The sequence below is a fragment of the Narcine bancroftii genome, chromosome 12 (genome assembly GCF_036971445.1).
Source record: "Narcine bancroftii isolate sNarBan1 chromosome 12, sNarBan1.hap1, whole genome shotgun sequence".
In the NCBI taxonomy this organism is placed as follows: Eukaryota; Metazoa; Chordata; class Chondrichthyes; order Torpediniformes; family Narcinidae; genus Narcine; species Narcine bancroftii.
Window position 1 is genome coordinate 18,239,592 of NC_091480.1, and position 25,896 is coordinate 18,265,487.

General features: G+C 39.8%; 2 protein-coding genes across 3 annotated transcripts in view; one reads left to right on the forward strand and one right to left on the reverse strand.

Annotated features, from left to right (window-relative positions):
- cpped1 (calcineurin-like phosphoesterase domain containing 1) overlaps positions 1-17,715 on the forward strand; it is a 195,034-nt gene extending 177,319 nt beyond the window's left edge. The window contains exon 5 of one of the 2 annotated variants that reach the window (XM_069905821.1): positions 17,489-17,715. The gene's annotated coding sequence lies outside the window, so the exon portion shown is untranslated. Of the gene's footprint in view, positions 1-9,196; positions 9,255-17,488 lie in introns of those variants that run through there. The other variant, XM_069905822.1, reaches the window with a different exon arrangement.
- Positions 6,964-25,896, reverse strand: part of snx29 (sorting nexin 29) — a 354,925-nt gene continuing 335,992 nt past the window's right edge. The window contains exon 21 of the mRNA XM_069905804.1: positions 6,964-9,874. Within this exon, the coding sequence (XP_069761905.1) occupies positions 9,748-9,874 (127 nt within the window). The 3' untranslated portion in view covers positions 6,964-9,747. The remainder of the gene's footprint in view (positions 9,875-25,896) is intronic.

Below are 25,896 nucleotides of genomic sequence, written 5' to 3' on the forward strand. Positions count from 1 at the left end.
TAGTGTAGATAGGCAAAAATGTTGGCATGGACATGGTTGGCTTCAGAGCCCTTCTTCACTCTATTAATAGACATGGCTTTAAAAAAAATCTTTGTTACAGATAATAACTTACCCGTTGACAATTTTAAAGTGCTGTGTTATTTTAAAATTTTTCCACAATCTTATCTATGAAATATGTAAGGAAAAATGAAGCTTTCAAAAATTTTAATTTATATTTAAAAAAAAATTAAATGTGATCGACAGCATGGCTACAGGCCATTCTGGCCCATGAGCCCTTGCTGGCCAAATACTCCAATTAACCTTCAACTCCTAAATGTTTTAAAGGGTGGGAGGAAACCCGAGCACCTGGAGGAAACCCACGCAGATAAGGGGAGAACATACAAAATCCTTACAGACAGCGCTGGATTTAAACCCGGGTCGCTGGCACTGTAATAGCGTTGGTCTAACTATTAAAATGGTCCAATTTTAGTTTGATTATTATTTGATTCCATGAGGAGAAATCCGTGCACACCAGTATGAAACCAGAGTTCATTCAAAAATTCATAAACACCAATTCCCCCATCTTCTCAGATTCCCCTGAAGGGTTAAAAATGGAAAATAAAAACTAATAAATGGTTTAGCACAGTAATTGAACTAGAAGTAATAATCTGTACATTGCTTGCCCCTCTGAGATTCTTCTGAAGCATGTTTGTTTTAGAATTAATAAATATAATTAAATTATACCCAAATAACAGTTTAATTTTCACACCATTGCATAGGATTCAGAATAAATCTGCACAAATATATCAACACGGGCCTTGGATGAGAACAGCTATAAAATATCATAGCCTGTGACACGCTAATCTTTTGAACTAGGTTGTATTTGCAGTAAGTTAGTCATTAATGTGAGAAAAGAGCTTCTCCCATTTGTTAAATTCTATGGTCAATTAGATGAGAAAATTTTACAGAGGAATAAACTGCATTAGGTTAAAAAAAAAAGTAGTTAATACACAAAAGGGCTGGAGAAACTCAGCAGGTCCTGCAGTGTCCATGGGAGGTCAAGATATATAACTGACGTTTTGGCAGTGAGACCTTCATCAAGCTGTAAGCAAGGGTCAGGTTGGCACCTGAATAAAAAGGTGGGGTGAGGAGGGGAGAAGGGGCAGATGGAAGAACACAGGCCAATAGACTGCAGGTGAACATGGCTAGAATTTGCAGGAGAGAAGAGCTGAGAATTGATTGGGCTAACAGAAACTGGAGAAGTCAATATTAATCACATATGGTTGTCGGATGGCCAGACAGAACATAAGGTGTTGTTCTTCCAGTTTGCGGGTGATCTCAGTTTGGCGCTGCACAAGGCCATGGACTACCACTGGGAGATTCTCGCTATTCCAACAGACAGAGTGAAAGCGGTCAACAAAATTATCTCCCAATCTGCATCCATTCTCTGCGATGTAGAAGAGACCACAATGCACGCAAGAGATGACCCCTGCAGATTCTCTTCACTTGGAAGGGGTTTTGCGGCCCTGAATGGTGAGGGAAAAGGTATGGGCTCGAGTGCAGCATTTCGGGCAGTGACAAAGGGGCAATTAATGAGAAGGGATGCGGAACCTGCAGAAGGTGGAGAGGGGAAGAAAGAGGAAGATGTGTCTCGCAGTGGAATCACATTGTAGTTGACAATACATGGGATACAGAAGTAAAACATGGAAATCTGCAGACACCATGGTGGAAGCAAAAACACAAAGTTGGAGAAACTCAGCAGGTCAAGCTGTGTCCTTTATACAGCAAAGGTAAAAATACAGAACTGAGGTTTTGAGCTATAGCCCTTCATTAAGGTATGGAAAAATATCAGCAGGCATCTGAAAAAAAGAGTAGGGGGAGGTGTGGTCACAAAGGCTGGAGGTGAAAGGTGGAGCAGAAGAGAGGTAGGGGACAGCAGAGGTCAAGGGGAAGAGAGATGCTTGGTATTTGGCCGCAGAAGGCAATAATTCAAAGGTGGGGAAATTTAACTCCCTATCCCACAAGAAAGCAGCTCCATTGCTAACTGTTCCTGCAAATTTGCAATTTGCCACTTCCGGTGTTAGTCAGAACACTTGGCTCTTACTAGAATGCGAAAAAAGCTCCATGAATCAGCACAAATCAGGATCCTGGGATTAACGTTGGTCTGAGTCATGGACACAACCAGGAAATGTGGGAAGAAGCTGCTAGAATGTGGCTAAATTATTTGTGAAACTAGCACCAGTAAAGTGCAAAGAGAGCTACTGGTCTCATTCCCAGCAGAGAGACCATCAGATCCATCCACAAGACCAACATCCAAAGGTCGGATTTATTGTCAAAGTACATACATGACATCACATACAACCGTGAGATTATCTTTCCTGTGGGTGAGGCAAAATTACCACCTCTTAATAGTCCAAAAAAAACTGTACACTCAACGTACGCTTGTAAACAAATAAACAAAAGTAAACAAACTGACTGCAATACAGAGAGGGAAAAAAATCAATCAAGTGCAAAATAGTCCTTAAATGAGTCCCTGGTTGAATTTGTTGTGGTGGGGTCTGGTGGTGGAGGGTGGCAGCTGTTCCTGAACCTGGTGGTGGGAGTCTTGTGGTTCCTCTATCTCTTTCCTGATGGTACCAGTGAGAACAGAGCGTGCGCTGGGTGATGTGGATCCATGATGGTGCTGCTCTCTGATGGCATTCAGATGTTCTGAATGATGGGGAGTATTTGCCTGTGATATCCTGGGCTGTGTCCACTACGTTTTGCAGGGATTTACGCTCAGGGGTATTGGTGTCCCCATACCCCCAATATCTACCATCCCACTCCAGAACCAAAGGCCTTCCAAACCTTTGCGGTCTCCCTTCCCTCTGCTCCCTCCCTGCTCTATTTCTCCCGTTACCTGCCCGACCAGCTTTGATTTGGAATGTGTCAATTAAAATCTACCTGATGAAAACTGTCGATAATTGCTGTCTTCTCCCTGAAAGGGTCAAAGGCATCCCTTTCATGCTGTGGCAGATCTTAATAATCATTAAGACCTTCTGTGAATAACTTTAAAATCTACCTTCTCAGAACTGAGCTCCTGACATTTCAAAATGGGGCACTAATGAATATATGTGCACTTAGCAACATGAAAATTATTTTTATTGCATTTCATTTTCCTGTTTAAACATTAGATGGCTTATTATCTCCCACACTGTTAAATATCTTCACTGACATTTTATTTGAAAAATTAAGTGAAAACAGGGTGTTATTAATAGCTTCAATGCAAAGCAGCCCAGTTCACGATTCCATACCTACCTTCATTTCAGCAGCTTTGTTGGTCATTTGTTTGGTTTTATTGTAAAACTGCAGGCACCTAGTTTTCTTCTTTCTTCTTTCTTTGGCTTGGCTTCGCGGACGAAGATTTATGGAGGGGGTAAAAAGTCCACGTCAGCTGCAGGCTCGTTTGTGGCTGACCAGTCCGATGCGGGACAGGCAGACACGATTGCAGCGGTTGCAAGGGAAAATTGGTTGGTTGGGGTTGGGTGTTGGGTTTTTCCTCCTTTGCCTTTTGTCAGTGAGGTGGGCTCTGCGGTCTTCTTCAAAGGAGGCTGCTGCCCGCCAAACTGTGAGGCGCCAAGATGCACGGTTTGAGGCGTTATCAGCCCACTGGCGGTGGTCAATGTGGCAGGCACCAAGAGATTTCTTTAGGCAGTCCTTGTACCTTTTCTTTGGTGCACCTCTGTCACGGTGGCCAGTGGAGAGCTCGCCATATAATACGATCTTGGGAAGGCGATGGTCCTCCATTCTGGAGACGTGACCCATCCAGCGCAGCTGGATCTTCAGCAGCGTGGACTCGATGCTGTCGACCTCTGCCATCTCGAGTACCTCGACGTTAGGGGTGTGAGCGCTCCAATGGATGTTGAGGATGGAGCGGAGACAACGCTGGTGGAAGCGTTCTAGGAGCCGTAGGTGAACTAAAAGGCATTTTTTTTTGTGTGTGTGTGTGTGTGAGATCACAAATGCTGCATTTCCCAAGTTGGTATCCTGAATGTAAGATCATGTTGAGAATCTGCAATTAGGGATGTATGTTTGATTTATCTTGAACCAAACACCCATTGTAACAGTGGTTATAAATCTTTAATATAAGTAATTGGAAATTATCCACAGATAAATTAATTTTCTTAAATGTTAAATTTCTTTTGTTGAGAAAACATTTATTCAAAGTACAGGTACTCCTCGACTTACAGCTGTAATTGAGACCAAAAAATCGGTCGGATCTCGAAATGGAATTTTTCCCGTGCGCGTTAAAGCAAATTTTTTAATCAAATCTTCCTTTTCAGCGTAGATTTGATGATGACAACTTAAAGGTTCCTGAATTTGTCAGTCAACCTTGGCAAATCTTTCCACATTCTGGTCCAAACTTGCATTGTTAGTTGATGCCCCAGGGTCCGTAGGCTGGGCACGGCCATCTTGATTCCTGTGCTCATGTGCAAGTCTTCAGTTGGTGCATGCACGGTGGGTTCACATATTGGAGTTTGATTAGCGCACACACGAGCGTTAAGGGCCCTGACAATATTGAATTCCCGCTATTAACTCTGGGAGCAGCCATCTTGACACCTGTGTGCATGCGTCAACCGAAGACTCGTGCATGCTCACAGGAATCAAGATGGCCACACCCAGCCTACGGACCCCAGGATGCTGACTAATAAGATAAGTACACACATTTTGGGTCTTAAATGCCCTGTATCCCTGTAATAGTTTGTCAAATACAACATAAACCGCGTACATTTTATATGTTTTCTTATTTAAAAAAAAAATTAGGTTGTATGTGTGGATGGTCGTAATTCACATAGGTCAGAAGTCGGGGAGTATCCGTACACTCATTAACTCTTTTGCCTCTCTTCGCAATCTACCAGTTCCTCAAACTTTAAAGCATTCATAGTAAATTTCTACTTTATTAGATAATCACAATGTATTAGAATATGAGGTGAAATTCTCATAAGGATATTTCAATTTTTTGGAACATTATATAAGATAATGTATAATTTATATATGACATTGACTATATTGCATTATGTAAAGACTATATAATTAATCAATATTTAAACAATATACACATAACATTTCTCTATCAAATTAATAAAAATATTTTTAAAATAAATTTCTACTTTAAACCAAACACGATGATCAAGAAGTTATAATACATTATTTAGTCATCTTAATATTGATTACAGAATGGTGGTGACAGGCCCTTCTGGTCCACGAGCCCCTGCCGCCCTTATAACTAAGTACCCTACAAACCCCATACATTTTTGGAGGGTGAGACCACCTAGAGGTCACAAGGAGAAGCAGACAGCGCTGGATTCAAATCAGGGTTGCTGGTACTGGAACAGTGTCGTGCTAACCACAAATTCCTGGCTGAAGTCATATTGATGCAACTTTTATTTATCCGTGGATGAAATCCACTCACGTCATAATTCCCTGTATATTACACTATGAACGGAGCTGGCTGGACAAGTAACGCACAACACCAGTAACTGTGCCTTTTAATTTTTGTAGAGCAAAATCAAACACAAAAATGGCAGCAAGTCACTTGTTACAAAATATCGAGCCTGGCACAGAGACTAGTTTGTCTCTTCGTTATTAAACATTTAAATACATTACCACTTACTTTGCAACCATCAGTTCAAGTCAGTAACTTTTAGCTTACTGTCTAGAACGGATTATAAAGCCATTTAGAACAAATAACTTTCCAATGCAAACGAAGCTTGCAAACAAAAGCTAATAAGGGAGTAATTTCCACTCAAAATGCTAAATTTCAACTTGGTCTAAAATATATTACAACATAGGTAATAGAATGCAGAACATTGAACTGACCTGCCCTCCCATCTTCAGTACCTAGCAGTAGGATGCTTTCTAATATTGAAATCTATAGGAGTCCCTGGTCGTGGTTTCTAGATTGTGCATTGTCAGATTCATTTCTAGGTTAATCTTTATCTTCAAGGTGAAAGTCCATGTCGAGGTTCCTCCTTGAAAATACATTCGCCACAGCAGCTGAGTAGGTAAGTTATCAGAAAGCTGAAATTAACTTATACAGTAAAACCCCTGGTATCCAGAATTCAAGCAACCGGCAGCCTCAAGCAACTGGCAAAAAAAATTGAGGAAAATAAATGTGAAAAGTTAAAATAAATAAGAATAAAATAATAGGTAAAAAATCCATAAATTTAAAATTGTAAATGTTCCCTGGACATAACATAAACCTTTGGTGAAGATGGGAGCAAATATGCAGCCACCAGAGTGCCTTGGTCATGCTTTGCTCTTAACAGCTGTTTGAATAAAGTTGTGTGAAACAGCAATGGCTTCACCCAGGATGAAGAGCTGGTTGATGCTGCTCGCCAACGGGTTGACTCTCTTGAAGTATCTCCTTATCCCTGCTTAGTAAGAGTCTCCCCGGTCAGAGGCTTTATCTGTAAAGTTTGGGGTGAGGAGGGTTAATTACCTATAATGTTATTATTCGTCCTTCGGGTGGCTCTGTGGAGGGGGAGGAACCTGCAGACAGTTAAATGTTTTCAAAGAATGTGACTGAAAATAAAGTGAAATGCTTTAAGGTTTATATATTCATGCAAGTAAAGTTTGTTCAATACAAGTACAGTTTAGTATTTTTTTTCTTATGTAATTAATCTTAATCCAGGTGTATGAGTTAGGGATTATATGATTAAGTCTCAAGCAACTGGAAAATACTTATCCAGCATTTACCAATCTCCATAAGTGCCAGATACTAGGGGTTTCACTGTGTTTATGATCATTTTAATGACAGGATTTAAGGGGATACTTGAACAGAAGATCATTCATTAGATTTTTCTTGCCCTTTGCAGCAGAATTCAATTTTACAGGCAACATCGACATATACAGCAACTTCAAAAGCAAATCCTCTGTAGATCCAACTTTAGCAGCATTACAAAAACTTCATAAAGATGAAATAGCAAAAAAGAAATCTGCAACTTGCATGATCATGCATATTTATTGAAATTTGATTTTATGTTCTGGGGGTGAGTTGGTTAACCATCAATGGAGAATCCTGAATTAAACATGTTATCTTTACAACAGCTGCATTTTACCCCTGAAGCACATATTCGTTCATTTAGTATTTTTTTCATTTATAAATGGCCAGATTTAAAACAAATGTAATGAACTATTTTTTTTCAATGTTTTTCTAATGGCAAGTAGAATTTTAACACCAGTACTTAACACCAATTGAATGCCACGTTCTGCACATTGACAGGAGAGATTAATCTATTAAATATCAGACTATGCCTGTCCCACATTGACAAGGGTAGGGCAGCAGACATTATCTCTCTGGACTTCAGCAAGGCCAATGACAAAGTGCAGCATGGTTAGCTGGTCAAGAAGGGTTGATCTCATGGGATCCAAGGTGAGCTAACCAATTGGATACAAAATTGGCTTGATGCTCAATCAGAGGGTAATGATGGGTGGTGTGCCAGAGGGTTCAGTGCTAGGTCCACGGTTATCTATCATCTTTATGAACAACTTAGATGAGAATGTAGTTGACATGGTGCACAGACAGCTGTTGCGTTTTAATACATTAAATCAGGGCAGAGCTTAGAGAGTAAATGGTAGAGGACAGAGATCTAGGAGTTCATGTGCCTAGTTTCCTGAAAATGGCAACCTAGGTAGATGGGATGACGAGAAAGACATTTGGTATGCATGCCGTCATGGTCAGGGGATTTAATACAAGAGTTAGGACATCATTTTGCAACTGTACTAGATGTTGGTGAGTCCAAACTTAGAGAATGACATGCATTTAGGGTCACTCAGCTAATGGATGGATGCGTCCCAGTTGGAAAGCTTGCAGAAAAGATTCACAAGGACAATACCAGAACTGGAGGGTTTGAATTATAAGGAAAATTTGGATGGGCTGGGGCTTTTTTCCCTAGGTGCATAGGATGCTGGGAGTCAACCTTATAGAGGATTATAAAATCATAGGGCCATAGATAAGGTGAATTGACACATTCTTTTTTCCAGGATAGGGGATCCTAAAACTAGCAGGAAACTAGGAGTCTTGATTAACGGCCCAGGCCTGAAATATTGGATAGATATCTTTGGCTCCTATGGACACTGCAGGGTCTTCTGAGTTTCTTCAGTAGTTTCTACAATCAGACTGCAGACTTTTATGCTTCACAAAAATTAGGAGGTATAGATTTAAGGTGAGAAGGAAAAGATTTATAGGAGAGCCGAGGGCAAACATTTCCACCCGGGGTGCTTTATAAGCTGCCAGAGAAAAGAGTTAAGGCACAAAAATTACAAGTTTGAAAAGACATTTAGTCAGGAACATGGAAAGGAAAGGTTTAATTTAATTTAGACATACAGCAAGGTAACAGGCCATTTCTGCCCTCTAGCTGGTGCTGCCCATATACTGCAATTAACTTACAACCCCTGTACGATTTTGAAAGGTGGGTGGAAACCTGATCACTTAGAGGAAATTCACACAGACTTGGGAGAACATACAAACTCCTTACAGACAGGGCAGGATTCGAACCCAGGTCACTGTTATAGGGTTATATTAATGGCTACACTAACCATGTAGAGGAATATGGGCCAAACGCAAGCAATTAGGATGAGAGATAAGCAAATTAGTCAGTATGGATGAGTTGAGCTGAAAAGCCTGGTTTCATTCGGTATATATCTGATTCTATGCATCAAGTTGTGGTTCCCGACCCATGCCTTCATGCACTTGAAACTGTGACTTAAACACTGAGAGTCAGTAATAGCTCAGAATAAAAGTTACCTGTATGAGAGCTAGATGCTGTGGTCTGCTGTACACTGACACTACGATACTGGATTATCGTTGCCACTTTGGATTGTAAAAGAGTAAAATCAACTTTATCTGATTATAAATCTTACAAAAAGGGATTCAGGTGTGAAGGTTATTAAATTGTTTGTGTGTAGAAAGTTTCTCTTATGTGCTCCTTAGCAAACTCAAAGTACCATCTGTGTCAATTGATAAGGTTCTTGTCGATGCTTTAAACAGTGTGCCCATCTCACCCTGCAGTTGTTTTACAGCCGATGATTTTATATATTTGGCATGGCAATTATAAACAAACGCAAAGAATCAAATTTAGAAATTGTACTGAGAAACAAAAAAAAAGCAGGATTTCCAAGTCACATTGAATACCTTATCTTGAACAAAACGTCTGTTTGCTCTGTTTTTCATTAGGTGGGAAGAGAAAAGCAGTGCCTAGCATCTCTCATCAAATTGACTTGAAACTCTTGAAATATGATGTACATCAATTGAGCCTCTGGTATCCAGCGACGTGAAATGAGATAAAAGTATTTTTGTAAATTGGTACAGAAATCTTTCTTTTTCCAAGAGTGTGATAAAGGAGTGTGCAAAGAGGTGAGCACTGGGAAGTTGATGTTGTTCTGTTGGATGAGAGATCACACTTGGAATTCATGACACAAAAAAAAACAAGAGAGATTTTCTGAATGTGCCAAAATAAATAATCAATGCAGAGTTAATATTTCAAAATGTGCAACTAAAAAGGATCTGACTTCATATTTATGGTTCTTTAAAGCAAATAATGAATTCAAAGTTACCAACCATGAACGTTGCATAAGAATGTGCCATTTTTCCAGATCATTTCCCAAGAAAGTAACACTGAAGCATTATCGTCCTTTGCTTAAACCTACTGTGTCTGGAAAGGTTATCTGATGGTTCAAATAAAGGGCAGCTATACAGTATGCCGGGATCTTTTGACAATGGACAGGTCATAAATCGCCACTTTGCGGTTCAGGATTCCGTGTCTCTCTCTGGTGAGTCCTGCTCAATCTAGAAAACTTAGAGGCGACTTTTGACTTTGTCTTATTTCCAGGTTCTCCAATTGGTTGAAAATCACTGTGGAAATAAAAAAAATATTTTAAAGGAATTATCGATTTTGAATTCCAATCAATAACATCTTGAAGATACTACCAGCATTGGTAAAAAATTAGTTGAAAGAGATTCCTGGAGTCACATTCGCAAACTATAAAAGACTTCTTGAAATGTGGCTCTGACCCAGAGTGTAAAATACAAGTACTTTAAGGCAGTGTGCATCAGTAGAATTCAATTTGGGAGAAATGGTGTGAAACTAGCTTAAGGGACTGGTACTGCATTATTTTGGATCAGATATAGTAATAGGAGAACTCCAAATGATGAGAAATTACATTTCTAAACCTTAAGAACTTCAATTACCAGTAGAAGAAAGCTCAGTACAAGTTCAACACAAGACCTTGAAACATGTAAAGAGACAACACTGGAGAAACTCAGCAAGTCAAACAGCATACTTTATATAGCAAAGATAAAGATACAGAACTCACGATTCTGGTTTAATCCTTCATCAAGATATGAGTAAAATGCAGGCAGATGCCTGAATAAAATAGTAGGGGGGCGGGGGGGGGGTGGTGGTGGTGGTCAGGGGGAGGAGCTCAGGCAAGAGGTCATAGGTGGATAAGGGAGGGAGGGCACAAGAGAAAACAGAGCGAGCTGGGACAGCTCTGTGAATGGAGAGGGAAGGGGGTGGAGAGCTGGAGGAAAGGAGAGAGGGAATGGGGAGTAGCCTAGCAGAAACTGGAGAAGTCGATGTTAATGCCATCTGGTTGGAGAGTTCCCAGACAGAAATATTAGGTGTTGCTCCTCCCAATTTATGGGTGGCCCTGGGGCGCAGAATTGAAATGGTTAGCCCCTGGGAGATCCCAGTCATTAATGTGGACAGAGCAAATATATTTTAATTTTAAATTTGTTGCCACATTTCATTAACATTCTCCAGTTCTACAAAACCTTAGAAGCTATGCATTCTTCCAATTATAGCTAATGCAATGTTGCAATTTAAACATGATCAGCTCCCACAATCTGCTACTTGACAATCCAGAGTTAATTGATTCTGATTTAAGGCCTGGGCACTGTTGAAAACAGAGCCATGAGATAGTTTATGTTCATTTAACAGGGCAGATAAATCCTCAGTTTGATGCATCTCCAAAATAAATTATTTCTGACCATGTAGCAAGCCCTCAGAACTAACTCCAGAACATCAGCCATGATTTTTATGCTTCATTCCCGCGAGTGGAACTTGAACCCACAATCCTCCGATTCAGAGGGGAGTATCTACCAAACTGAGCCATGATTGACTCCTGTATACGCATTCTGCTTCTCCACAACAGAGACTCAGATAACCCAAGCAGATATAGCATACTATACATTGAAAAATAAAAAGGGAAAATACAAAATGGTGGAGAAACTCAGCAGGTCAAACAGTCGCCTTTATGTAGCAAAACCAATGTTTCGGGCTTGAGCCCTTCATCAAGCCATGGACAAAATGCGGTCAGACACCTGAACAAAAAGTACTGCTCGACACTGCCACGCCCATGGATAGGTGAGACTACAGAGGAAAAACTCATTCTTTCGATTCTCACTAAATGTCATTTCAGCAAAGCATGTTTGTAAAGATAAATACTGTTTCTGGCATGAAGAAAGTTGTTTTATAAATTAACTAAACTTTACCAGAGAAAAATGATCATCATCTAAAAATCGTCAGCTTCAGGCAGGTGGATGGACATTTGATTTTGCATTTTTATGCACAGGTAACCAACCAGGTACTGTCTCGATTACGGAGAAATTTGGATGAGAGCAATTCCACTGGCCAGTTTATTTAAATGTTAAAATTCCGGATAGGAACTGTTATTGACCTCTCTTGCATAAACATAATTAATCATAGCCATTAATTACAATGACAGAGCCCACCTCACCGACAAAAGGCAAAGGAAGAAAAACCCAACACCCAACCCCAACCCACCAATTTTCCCCTGCAACCGCTGCAACCGTGTCTGCCTGTCCCGCATCGGACTCGTCAGCCACAAACGAGCCTGTAGCTGACGTAGACATTTACCCCCTCCATAAATCTTCGTCCGCGAAGCCAAGCCAAAGAAGAAGAGCAGGTATGGTATCCAGCGTAGGGCTATGATAAATTACAGACCGTGCATTTTAAAATGTAACAATTTAGTAAGAAAACTACATTACTCAGAAACCATGTTGTTGAATATAAATAGTTTTGTCAATATTTTTCCACGAGAAGTTTTCTACTTTTTTGTTGTTAACCAAGACGTCAGTATCGATGAAACTTGCACAGAAATATATCCAGTACACAATTAATAAAACTAAGTTATTCACCATTTGGGTTGGTCAGTGGGCCCTGCTTGTTTGTCCAGCTCAGCATCATTGTCAAATATGCGTACAGTTTAAATGAATCTTGGATCAGCCTTGAAGATACTTCAGGTATTGCACTTTATCACAGGGAGCTTTGGTCCCCGTGCTACAGGAAAGACGTTGTAAAGCTGGAGAGGGTTCAGAGAAGATCAACAAAGATGCTCCCAGGACTCTGGGGCCTGAGCTTTCAAGAGAGGTTGAGCAGGCTCAGGCTTTATTCCTCGCAGCACAGGAGGATTTGTGGTTATCTCACAGAAGTGCGCAAAATCGTTGGAAGAACAGATCGAGTGAATGCAGAGAGTCTCTTGCTCAGAGAAGGGAATCATTAAGCGGGGGCATAGGTTTAAGGTGAGGGGAGAGATTTTAATTTTTAAATTTAGACATGCAATACGGTAACAGGTCCTTTCAGCCCACAAGCCCATGCCACCCGATTGACTTACAACACCTAGTACATTTCGAACAGTCGGAGCACCCGGACGAAACCACTCAGACACAGGAAGAACTCCTTACAGACAGTGCTGGATTCCAACCCATCCCAATCACTGGCGCTGTAACATCACTGTGCTAATTCTACGCTAAACAGGTGATTTAACAGGAACCTGAAGGGCAACTTTTCTTTTACACAGAGAGTGGCGAGTGTATGGAATGGGCTGCAGAAAGACGTAGTTGAGGCAGGCACTATTGCAAAGTTTAAGAAGAATTTGGATGGATACATGGATGTGACAGGTTTAGAAGGATGGGCAAATGCAGGCAAGTTGGGCCAAAGGGCCTGTTTCCATGCTGAATGCCTCTCTGAGAGAATGTAATATTTTACATTCTCACTAATATATAAAAATGTGTTCACAATTTCTTTAACAATCAAAAATGCTGTCCATTCATTTTGCCCAAATGGCTTTACACTTGGTCTTTCAAGCAGAGTTCATATGGTGCTCTATCTAATTGTCAGTTTCACAAGTGTTCACATGCTTCTTTGAACTGAAAGCAAATAAAATATATTTAGTGCTCAATCCCAGGCCAGTGTACATTACAGTGTAGGAACATTGTCGGATATTTTTATTGTTTCAACAATCTTACTTTTTTTCTGCATCAGTTCATCTCAGATTAGAGAATCCTACATTTAGAAATATCCAAGACACTTTACAAGGATGCCTATGAAGAACAAATTTTGACAACAAAACTAATGAGATATTGGTCAAAGAGTCAGGTGGTAAAGAAAGTCTCAACAGAGAGGCCAAGTTATTGCTGTTACTGTTAACCTTTATCAATGGTGTTTGTAAATAGGTGATAAAATTATGAATCTCTGGGGGGAGAAAGTAAACAAGAAGGGTGGTACTACATCGTTGTGTCAGTTTTTCCATGTATATAGTCTTTGGTCCAGTCAGTCCTTACATATGACAACATTCATTGCTGAATAATTAGGAACTGAGTCTGTCAAACTCATTAAAAAAGTACTGGCGTCTCTTTAAAAAAAAACTAACAGCGAATCTGCCATGAACTACTTTATATTCCTTTGAAAATCGTCTGTTCTTTTCAGGCTTTCTAACATCATGAAATCTATTTCTCCAAATCTGTACTAAAGTTCTTCCAAATTTTAATTATTTCACATTCTTTTTTCCATACCTGGCTATAAAGACAAGCAAACATCTGCTTTGGACATTAAAACTGTAAGCAAAATGCACAGTTGGTTGGGTCACCAACAGAGAATCAAAAAGATGGTGCAAATTTTAGAGATCATCATTTAGTTATAATGAGAAACTGCTCATAGACTAAAAAAAAACCTGGATAGAGAGAGATGATGCAAAATATAAAGGGATAAAAATTGTGTGAGATGTCAATGTGAGACTTGCTATGCTTCTGGGGGAAACAGGCATTATCTGCAATCCAAGTGAGAACTTTTGCCGTTGCTTTGTTTTGAAATGAAAGAGATCAATGCAGGAGGTTAAAGAATTGAAGATAAATGATCAGATATATTGTAACAAGGGATATCAAGATTGATGTTGCAGATGGAAGAAATACTCAATAAGATTATCATTCAACCTTGATTTGAAAATTCCATTCACTGTTACTTCATTAGAATTACTTACTCAATATTTTTTCCCCTCAGTATGTCTGGAAGTAGCATGCACACACACCAATACACACTAATGCTCTTCAAGAATATAAAACTTCACAATGAAACTGTTATAAACCTTGTCATGTCAAGCATGTTCAAGATTCAATTTCCTCTCAAGAGTTCAAACTCACGAACAATCTATCATTTTTTTAAAATTTCTGCCATGTGGCCAGATTTTAAGAACACATTGGATCAAGAAATAGATCGGAAGGAAACAACAGTACTGATAAAATGCTGTTTTGCCATACAGTCTCTGTGACCACCGGCAAAACCCGACAAAAAGATCAGGTTTTGTTCATTAACGAGGACCTCGCATTTTTGTCCATCGCACATCAATCACTTTTTTTTAGTCTTTGGGGCAAGTATCAATGCCAGGAAGTCTGCATTTGTTAGCTGTCACTGAAACTGTGAGCACGAGAGCTTTTCAACCATTGCTATTCTTGTATTGGCAATGATTTTTGATTTTTTTTTTGCTTTCAGGAAGACAAAAAATGAATTGATTTTTATTGAGGGTCACAGCACATCCACCAATTGAACTTTTTATTTTAAAAAAGAATTGACGACTTCAAAACTTATTTCAAAGGTAGAAGCAAAATAGATTTTTCCTCCATTTTTTTTTTGTTCTGCAATGTTATCACTTCTTCCTTCTGCTTCTGAGAAATATTTGTACACTACAAAATAAAATGAAGCATCAAAGCATTCAAGAAGTATGAAGTCTTGTATATTGAAATGAGCAAGGTAATTGTTAAATTGTATATAGTCTTTGGAACATTAATCAAAGAAAGCTCTCAAGGTTTGAAAGAAACACATTAAGTTTGTCATAAAGATATATATTTGTTTTAACTAGCAAAATAATAATGGAGTACAAATATAAATTACATTTTATAGCTCGGGTACTCTGATCAATTGTTCCAATTAATGCGTACCAGAGCCAAGAACCTAGATGGCTTGGGGATTGGGTCAGATCCTTGGGCAGTACCTTCAACATTCAAATTTAAGGAGTGCAGCGCGTTGAACGACTCAAAGACTTGTTGACTCAAACCAAGGCTTTAATCAGCAAAAGACTGGAGCGTATTACAGCACGGTCGACCAGTCCAGACTGACCTGCGTTTGGTTTGCAGTAGTCCTTTATGACCTGCCAGTAGGCGTGGCTACGGCTCTCAGCCAATCGCGACAGCTATAAGCAAATATATACAAATATACATCGGCGATAGTATTCTGTACTATCACAAGGAGAAAAGGTAAATTTTGATAATTTATTAACAGAATATTTTTACATCTAAAATACAAAGTACAAAAAAATGTTTTCTCTTACATTTCTGTGCCTTCCCCATGGTGGCCTGTGCCACTGTGCATCTGAAGTGCACACACAAAAGCCGAAAACTTTGGAGAATTCTGGATTCTCGGGTGGTCTGGATTTTTGGCATCCGGACCTTTTGACTTTTACGGTGCATATTTACAAACTGCATGGAACACAAGTGTAAATGATTTCAGAGATCAAGAGGCAGGATCCCCGACTCAAAATACATAACCAGAGACTATAGGAATTGTGAGACATTAAACTGTACTTTAGAAATGTAGAGCAGAATTCTTGAAACTGAGTATGACTTTATGAAGGGGGGGAGGGCACAGTTAGCTGTTACAGTGCCAGCTATTGGAACCAAGGCTCGAATCCCGCGCTGCCTGTAAGGAGTTTGTACATTCTCCCCCTGTCTACATGGGTTTCCTCTGGGAGCTCTGGTTTCCACCCACCCTTGTAGATCGATCAGGTGTATTGGGCTCGTGGGCCAAAAGGGCCTGTTACCATGCTGTATGTTTAAATTTTTTTTTCAATTAAAATTTAAGAAGGACCAAAGGTTACAAGAATTTTTAAAAATGGTTTATTAGTCCAGTCCATGGAAAAGGATCCTAAATTTTCCTGTGCCAGACAGCAGGGAGACTTTCCTGTAATTATCTAAGATGGATTTGTTGTCTTTCTTGAAGATGATGAAACTCTCAGCATGTCTCAGGTGGTCTGGCATATCTGTCTCTTCACAGATGCGGGTAACGAGGTTACGGGTTGTGACTGAAGTGCCCCATCGTCAAGTTTTAGATTTGTGGCTGGGATACCATCTGCTTCCAAGGTCTTGCTATTTATCTTCTCAGTTAGGAGCAGAAACTAGGCTAGAGAGTATGATTTCATTTCAGATTTATCGTCAGAGTACATACATAACATCACATACAACCCTGAGATTCTTTTTACAGCGGGCAAGGCAGAATTCCCACTTATTGGTAGTGCAAAAACGGCACACGTTGTACACAGGTAAACAAATAAACAGATAGTGAATGTAAACAAATTGACTGTGCAATAAAGAGAGAATTTTTAAAAATCAATAAAATGATGCACAGGTAAGAATCCCTAATTGAGTTTGTTGTTGAGGGGTCTGATTGTGGAGGGATCAAAGCTGTTCCTGAACCTGGTGATATGAGACTTGTGGCACCTATACTTCTTTCCTGATGGTAGCAGTGAGAACAGTGTGTGTGCTGGGTGGCATGGATCTTTGATGATTGCTGCTGCTCTCCGATGGCAGCGTTCCCCATAGATATTTTCAATGCTAGGAAGGGTGTGCCTGTGATGTCCTGGGCTGTGTCCACTTTACACTCGGGAGTATTAGTGTCCCCGTACTAGACCAAGATGCAGCTGGTCAACACACTTTCCACCACACATATGTAGAAATTTGCCAGTGTTTCCGATGTCAAACCAAACCTGTGCAAACTCCTGAGGATGTGGGAATGATATTAAAAGCCCAGATAAAGTGACAAAAGTTTGGAGATCTTCAAAGTGTTCCTTCCAGCAGATACTGATTGCCTTCTCATCCTTAATAAGTTAATCTCTATATCAGGCTCTTGATAGCATGGGACCTTGGATGACACAGACAGCTGTGTACAACCTGTCGACAACATGGCTGATGGCTGTCAACAAATTGTGCGAATACTTCAACACTTGAAGGTTCCTGCCAGTACTGAACTCCCAGAGTGCATTAACTAACACTTGTCTAGATTAGGTTCCATCCATCACCACTCTTCCCAACTTTCCAGCTAATGTGTCCTTAGATAAGCTTCTTCCCTCTCTGTGGCTCAACTATTTTATTAATCCTATCTCTTATATTGTAATCCAGGCCATTCATACATATTACAAAAAACTACAGACCCAGCACAGAGTACTGCAGCAAACAGTCTGATATGGGGACCCAATATCCATGAGCACCAAGCCATGTAAGAGATAGTGGACAAAGCCCAGAACATCACGGGTAAATCCCTCCACGTCATCAAGGACATCTACAGGGAACGCTGCCATCATCAAGGATCCACATCACCGCAGACGCAAAGAGAATGTACATCCTGTTCCGGTTTCCTCCCACCCTTCCAAATGTGCTGGGCTTGTCAGTTAATTGAGCAGTACAGGCTTGTGAGCTGGACAGGCCTGCTACCATGCTGCACGTCTAAATAAATAAAAAAATCTGACAGCTAATCCATGAACTTATCAGCAATGTACTTTCAATCATTTATTCTTTCACCAACATTGGAAAATAAAAATTCTAAACAGATTAACTGGTTATTTCAATTCATTTCAAAAAGGTCCTTATTGGCTGTGAAATCCTGTGCCCTTTTGAGTATGAAAGACGCTAATGTGAATGTGTCTTTCTTCCTAATATTCCCTCCTTCAATCTTTTACCTTTTAGATCAGGATATGCTTTTACACAAATACCTCCAGAATTAAACTATTTGTGCATAAGTACTGACAATGTATTCTAGCTGTTCAAATGTACCCATTTAAACCTTGCTCATTGTTCAAACATCTTTACCTTCAGCCGGAGGCGCAGCAACAGTCATCGTGGCTAATTTTCCCCTCCAAATTCTAAAGAGCATGACACCATAGCACTCTTGCCACCATCTTTGTTGAAGCCAACGAAGGATTGCTTCAGGAAACTGTTGATATTTTAGCTGAATAAATTTACTGAATAAAACTGTTCCAGTGGGGAACATCTTTGTGCAATAATATGCAATCTTTAATGTCGTGCAAATGTTTCTCAGAAACATAAACGACAAATTATTTTTCATGTGAGGATAAAATATTTCATCTTGCAATTTGTGATTACAGTATCACAGTTAATATGGGAATAGCTTCAATGCAAAAGGCAGTTAAATATCTAAATAATACTTATTTATGAAAATGCAGGCCCGAGAAATACCAGTAACTGGCTCACTGATGGCATAAGAGATTCGCAATCAGAAGCAATATCATTCAATACCACAGAAGGAATTTGTAAAATAGAACACTATTTTGCTCATGAGAGCCGCTGAGGGATTGTGTTTACTAGGCTTCAATACCTGACACTCAATGATCAATGGAATTGTGGTTCTTATAGAGCTACACATTCCCTGCATAAATATTAAATAGATAGTTTAATGCTGTGCAATTCTATACCACACATTTATGATGAATAATTAAACAAAGAAACAACTGAAAGTTTAAAGTCATTGACATGATTAAATACTTGAGAGCATCCTCCAATGTGAACTGTTGTTCTCATTTTCATTTATATTAATTTCATTAAACAAATTTATTAAATATGGATTCCATGCATTTTACTAATCACATGCAAAAATTATTAAAATATCAATATGTAATTCCTCAAACATGCACGTAAAATATATTTCAACAAACTTTTGGAAGATGGCTTATTTGACAAATTAAAATTTAAAAATTATATCCCTGTTGATGTAGAAACGACCTCTGTAATGTTCAATTATAAAGCAATACAGTGCAGGAGAAAGAAAATCTTTCGGTATACAGAGCCTTCAATACGATGCACTATATCATTTCCTTACCGAAGAAAGGATGTTCTTGGCACAGAGAAAGTGTAGCAATGATTCATCAGATTGGATCCGTTGCCATATAAGGAGAGACTGAGAAGATGGGAACTGTATTGAAGTTAGAAAGAATGAGCAGAGATCTTACTGAAACGTACAAAATTATTGAAGGGCTTAACCATGTAGATGCAGGGTTTCCCACGACAGAGGAGTCCAGGGCCAGGAAACACAATCTGAGAGTGAGGGTTTGATATTTCAGAACTGAGATGAAGAGAAATTTCTTCTCTCTTAGAGGGAGGTGATCCTGAGATGGCAGTAGAAATTCAGTCGTTATGTTCACTTGAAACAGAAATGAATAGATACTTGTCATTAAAGAAATAAAAGATATGGAATAGAGCTGGAAAATAGTGTTGAGTCAGATCAGTGGTGAGATGAGATTTGAAGAGGAAAATGCCCAAAACCCCTGCTCCTATTTCTTTCCTATTATAGAACACAACAGAAAATCCTTAACCTTTCAGCTTGAGTAATAAAAGCAGAAACTCCAAAATCCTGCAATTTGTAAATAAAGTAGCAATGATTTCTTCATTTCTCCATATAATTAAGTTCTAATTTGGGGCAGATCTACTGCCCAATGCTAACGATAAGACATCTGTCTTTCTCCAGAGATATCAACATGTTTAGCACTGAAGTGGGGCTATTGGTAGTGAAATCTTCCACCTTGTTGCTTATTCTGTCAGTGGCCACAGTGATGGCTGTGGACTTCCCCAGATTGTGCCATTCGTGCAGCAGAAACCTCCACAAACCTTCACCACTCATTCTGGGAAGTCTGTCCACGGAGCTGGTAGTCAGTTAAAACAAGTACAAACAGTGCAATGTTATTAAAATGAATGGGAGATATCAACTAATGGGAGAAAGGAAAATAAAAATGTCTTATTTAATTAAGGGCATTTAAAGGTTTTGTTACTGTTTTGAAATATGCCTGTATTTAAACTTTTAATTTATTTTTAAATTGATGCATATAAAGGATTGGCCAACTGTATTAAAAACTCTGTTAATCGAGAGAACTTGGATCTTTGGGGATGCCAGAAAGGTAGAGTTAATGGACTATTGAATGTCATTCCAATTTATTCTAGAATACATCTTAATTAATTTTTAAAAGCTATTTCACAGTACAGTGGTATAATTTTTCATGAACTCAGTGAGTTTAAATGGAGCATGGGAAACAGAGTAATGGTGAGTTAAATGGAGCCGGTGCCCACTGAGTTTAAAGGGAGGGCAGGAACAGAGGCCTCAAAGCAAAGGTCATCACATAAAAACAAGGGGTTACCCACTTCTTCCTCTCAAGGGCTTGCAAGTATTTGGAACTCTCTTTTAAGGAGAATCCTTGAATATTTTTGATTGAGGTTTGAAAGGCCAAGCAGCTTTGAGTACCTACTCCTGCTCCTAAAGGTTCTGTGGCACCTGGTGTTCCTCAGTGGTCAGATCTCGGAAGCTAAGCAAGCTCAGGACTGGTCAGTACCCAGAGGGGAGACTGCCTGGGAACACCAGGTGTGGTGGGTTTCTGTGAGGGGCGCTGGACAAAGTGCCAAGTCTGTCTGCCTTCCAGGAGACGAAAGTTAAAGAATTCCATGTGTGTTACATTCTAAATGTAGTATTACGTGACAATAATTTGTCGTATGTTTAACTTTATTTTTACAATATTTTTGTTTTGTTTGAAACAAATACTGTGTGGTTTTGAATGTGAAGCCATTTCCAAATATACAGTAGCAACGACAGCTTTAACAGCCCTGCACCTCGACCCGAGGCTTCACTGGCTGTTGAAGCCGTTCTGTGAGAGCAGCTGGCTTCTGACCTGAAGGCATCGCCCATGTCCCGCTGTGTTATACCAAAGCAAAGGTTCCTGACTCCCAGTGGAGGACTGTGCCTGGGACCATGATGGAAGTTACAGCTCAGCTCCAGGGCAGAGAGCCAACAATCCCAGTGCATGGAAACATCTGCCCATGAATATTTTAAATTAATAACACACAATTGAGCTTTGAAGAAGGCAATTAGAATCAGAATTCTATGCAGGCACATCCTGTCCACACTTCCACAATCTGTAAATTCAACAGTTTTTTAGGAACTGTGGGGTTAATAGCCAATAACGAGTAGAACTCTATATTTAGCATTTTAAACAGATTCAAAGCCTGCTGTGCACCTATACTGTGCAGCTCTGCTTTAAGGAGCTCTACCTATAATTTCAAACATTCTTGCCTGCAGTTCACTCTGACATGGTGTAGAATTTATAATTGAGGCCGATTTCTATATTCCGACATGAAGGTACCATTATTTTAAGCACAGAAATAGTGTCTGAAATAATAGGTTCGCAGGTTCAGCATCCCGAACATCTTGGCCTCACAATTGTCAGGGTAAACGAAACTCGATGAATTTCAAGGTAGCATGGGAAACTGAACCTCGGTGTGATTAAAGGATTGTGCAAACCACAGCCTCAGAATGTCAATGGGATCACAGGAACCAGGACAGGGCAAGAAACGGGTGTCCAGCACGTTAAAGGAACAAAGGAACCAATGCTCCAGTACACAGGAACTGGGGGCTCCAGTACCTTAAAGGAAGCACAATAACAGAGGCCTTCGTGTGTTAAAGATAACAAATAAAGTAGGTGCTGGTGTGTTAAAAGGAACGCTCAAGAATTGGTAGCTGACCCAACTCATCAGAACACCATGTACACTGCTGAGTAATTTGATGGTATGGTTATCATAGCAGTTAGTGCCGCACAATTACAGAGCCAGTAACACGGGTTCGAATCCAGCACTGTCTGTAAGGAGTTTGCACATTTTTCCCATGTCCGCTGGGTGCTCCAGTTCCCTCCCACCCTTCAAAATGTACAGGGATTGTAAGTTAATTGAGTGTAATTGGGCAGCACCGGCGAATGGGCTGGAAGGGCCTGATACCATCCTGTATCTCTAAATATAAAGATTAAATATAATTCACTGCTCCAAGTTCAAATGGGATTAAAATGAGCTTGTATTCTTTCTTCAATAGTAAGGTCCAATTCCTCTGACTCTTTTCAAAAATTAAAGGGGTATAAATGCTAAAGTAGTCACCATCACTTTTCCATCCAATGTCAATTCCAACTTTTGGTGAAAACTTATTTCCTGATTTACAAAATGCAAGAAACCTCTATCAGCTCTGGTGGAATTATGTTCCTTAAATCCCCTGAATAGACAATTGGAGATGCTATTCAGCCAAAAGAGAAAGATTCTAGATAGTTGCTTCAAGAGGATCTGAACTGCAAAAGGATTAGAAGTCTGTAAGTCAACATGCGTGGTATTATCAAGTTTCAAGTGAACCGCTGGCATGAATATTAAGATGTTGATCAGGTTCAGTTGATTGGTAAATATTTTAAGGAAAAGAGCAGAGAGACAGTCAAGCAACAAAGAAAAAAGATTAGCAAGAAATGGAAGTACAAAATTAAGAGAAAAAAGATTTAAGGCGGCACAATTAGTGTTGGGGTAAGGGCAACGCGATTACCACGCAGGCGACCTGGGTTCAAATCCTGCACTGTCTGTAAGGAACTTCCACATTCTCCCAGTGTCTGCCGGGTTTTTCCCGGGTGCTCCTGTTTCCCTCCCGCCCTTCAAAACGTACCAGGGTTGTAGAATGATTAGTGCATTTGGGTAGCGTAGGCTCGTGGGCTGGAAGGGCCTGTTACCAGACTGAACATCTAATTTAAAAAATACAATCTTAAAACTTAAAGTGAAATTGAAGGTGTAAAATGTAGATGTAATTCTATAAGGTTCACCAGCTCCACAACTTTGGGGTTGATGAAAATTGAACGCACAAAACAATATTTTCAGTTAATTTGCCCACAAAAGTTGTTAGCAAAGTAAAATTTGTAATCCATATATATCACTTGTAAAGAACACAATTCATCCCAGAAGTACTTTCAGTCCATCATACTTCAGAACATTGTTTATTTTGAAATAAACTGAAAACAGTTATTTGGAAAGCAGTTCCACTGCAACTGAAAATATCTAATCACAGCAGGAAGAACTTGTGTTACCTCTGTGTAACCTTACACATGTTAGCGCAAATGAGCAAGCCAGAAGTAAAACAAGAAAATCTGTAGACACTGGTTGAAATGCTGGAGAAGTTCAGCAGGTCAAACAGTGTACTTTATATAGCATCACCTCAGCAACTAAGCCCTGAATAACCTCGTCCAACGCTGGCAGCTTTTGGGTTGCCCACAATGGGGCAAAGATTAATTTTGACATCATAGAAACTTTGAAAATATATCACGTGCACGGATGTCCAAAACGTCCTGAAATTCAGGTGAATCTGGCCATCTTTCATTCCTGGTTTTGACACCAAGTTCAGCTGCCCAGCGGTGACACTTACCCCTGTATTCCGAGCCCCCATTCTTTTTTCTCATCATTGGAAATACCTCAGTTTGTCATTCCAAGAGCTTAATTCATAGGGAGACTAATGAACAATAACCTGATTCAACTACAACTGATAAGCCTTAAAATAAAACACCTCGTGATCGGGTAATTTTACCTAACAATGTTAGCATTTTAGTTACATTCGATGAGAGCCATTTAATAAACTATTTACATATCCATTTCATAGATGCTTAAAGACCTGAGACATACATACCTGAGACCTTCTCACCTCTTGCTACCTCACAGGGTGGCTTTGGCTCTCTTGGCCCATACTGTAAAAAGGGCTGGATGGCTTGGAGTTTGTCAAATTTGTTCAGGAAACTTTTCTAAATCAATATATAGAGGTACCAACTAGAGAGAATGCAATTCTGGATCTCCTTTTAGGGAATGAGACAGGACATGTGACTGAAGGGGAACCTATTGGGTCCAGTGATCATAATGCCATTCGTTTCAATTTAATTATGGAGAAGGATAGGTCTGGGCCTCGGGTTGAGATTCTAAAGTGGAGAAAGGCTAATTTTGAGGAAATGAGAAAGAATCTAGAATGCATGGATTGGGATAAATTGTTTTCAGGCAAGGATGTGAGTTAAGGTATAGCATTTTGGAAGGACAAACCAAGAAAGGATGTACACAGTGAATGGTCGGGCACGGAGGAATGCGATAGAACAGAGGCTCCTGGGAATACAGGTGCATGATTCCCTGAAAGTAGCATCAAAGGTGGATAGGGTTATAAAGAGAACTTCTGGCATATTGGCCTTCATAAATCAAAGTACTGAGTATAGGAGCTGGGATGTTATGGTAAAGTTGTATAAGACATTGGTGAGACCAAATTTGGAGTACTGTGTACAAGCTTTGGTGAGCTAATTACAGGAAAGGTATCAATAAGACAGAAAGAGGGCACAGAAGATTTACTAGGATGATGCCAGGACTTCAGGAACTGAGTTACAGAGAAAGGTTAAACAGGTTAGGACTTTATTCCCTGGAGCATAGAAGAATGAGAGGAGATTTGATAGAGGCACTTAAAATTATGAGGGGGGGGTAAACAGAGTAAATGTAGATAGGCTTTTTCCACTGAGGGTAGGTGAGATACAAACCAGAGGAATGACTGCCGCCTGAACCAGTCCTTAAAATGATATTCACACTAAATGAAACTCGTAATACTGTGCCAAATTGTTTGAGTCCACAACTCCACAAAACCTGAGATATCACCATTTTATACACATCAATGTTAATGATTTTTCTAAGAGGCAGATCAATGCTGACCTGAAACAACTAAATGGCTATTTATTTGATCCACGATCAACATATATCTTTTTATTACTGCTGTATGGTGTAAAACAGGTCAATTATCACACACTAAAAATACTCAAGTGTGTCGATGATGAATTTTTATTTCAGGTTTCATGGAACAAGGAACTAATTTCAGATGGGCAGGGGGGGTAGATAGCAAGTGAAAAGGTGGGACAATTTTTGATATAATACTGGCATCGAAGTATTAAAAGAATTGATGCCAAGCCAATGGTATGGGAGCTGGAATCCATGGCAAAGGTGCTTCAGCCAGAACTTTAATTGATCTTTAAATGTGGATGTAGGACAAGGAGTCTGACGATAGAGTTTGTAAAGGCTTTAAGAGGGGTAGTAGCAAACCTGTGTGATCTCCATCCGTAGGTGGATCCCATGCCTGCAGATGAAGGTTCCAAGGGGAAGGGAGTAAGTAAGCAATAACAGAGTGTTCAGCAAAGTTTTTAGAAGATGGCTATTGTACCATGGACCAGAAGAAGAGACATTGCTGGTGATGCTCATAGATGGTCCCAAATGATGCAGGGAATGTCATTAGGAGTGTAATCGAGTGACAGGGAATGAACATTAATGCACACTGCAAGGCCCAATTATAACAATGAATTCTGATGATCTTACTTATTAGATTTTTCAAAATAATAGAGGTCAAGGGGGAACACGGAAGCTTGTGAGAAGGTGCCGTGGATAATATGTTCTGGAGTCAATGCCATCACTTACGGAAGTATTGATTTTGGATCCTTTCTTCGAGTTGCTCCCATATACTCCAGGAAACCTCACCTCCTCAATGTGAACTTTCCGAATAGTGGAGAAGGTGGACGACCAATGTCCATTTCTTAATCATATACAAACTATCAGAAGGTCAATGGTGACATCTTTGATATTTTATGCGTGACGTGGCTCAATTAGAACACAGAACAGGCTCTTTCTTCCACATGCTACATTTCCCTCTGTCCACTGCATATTCACGCATC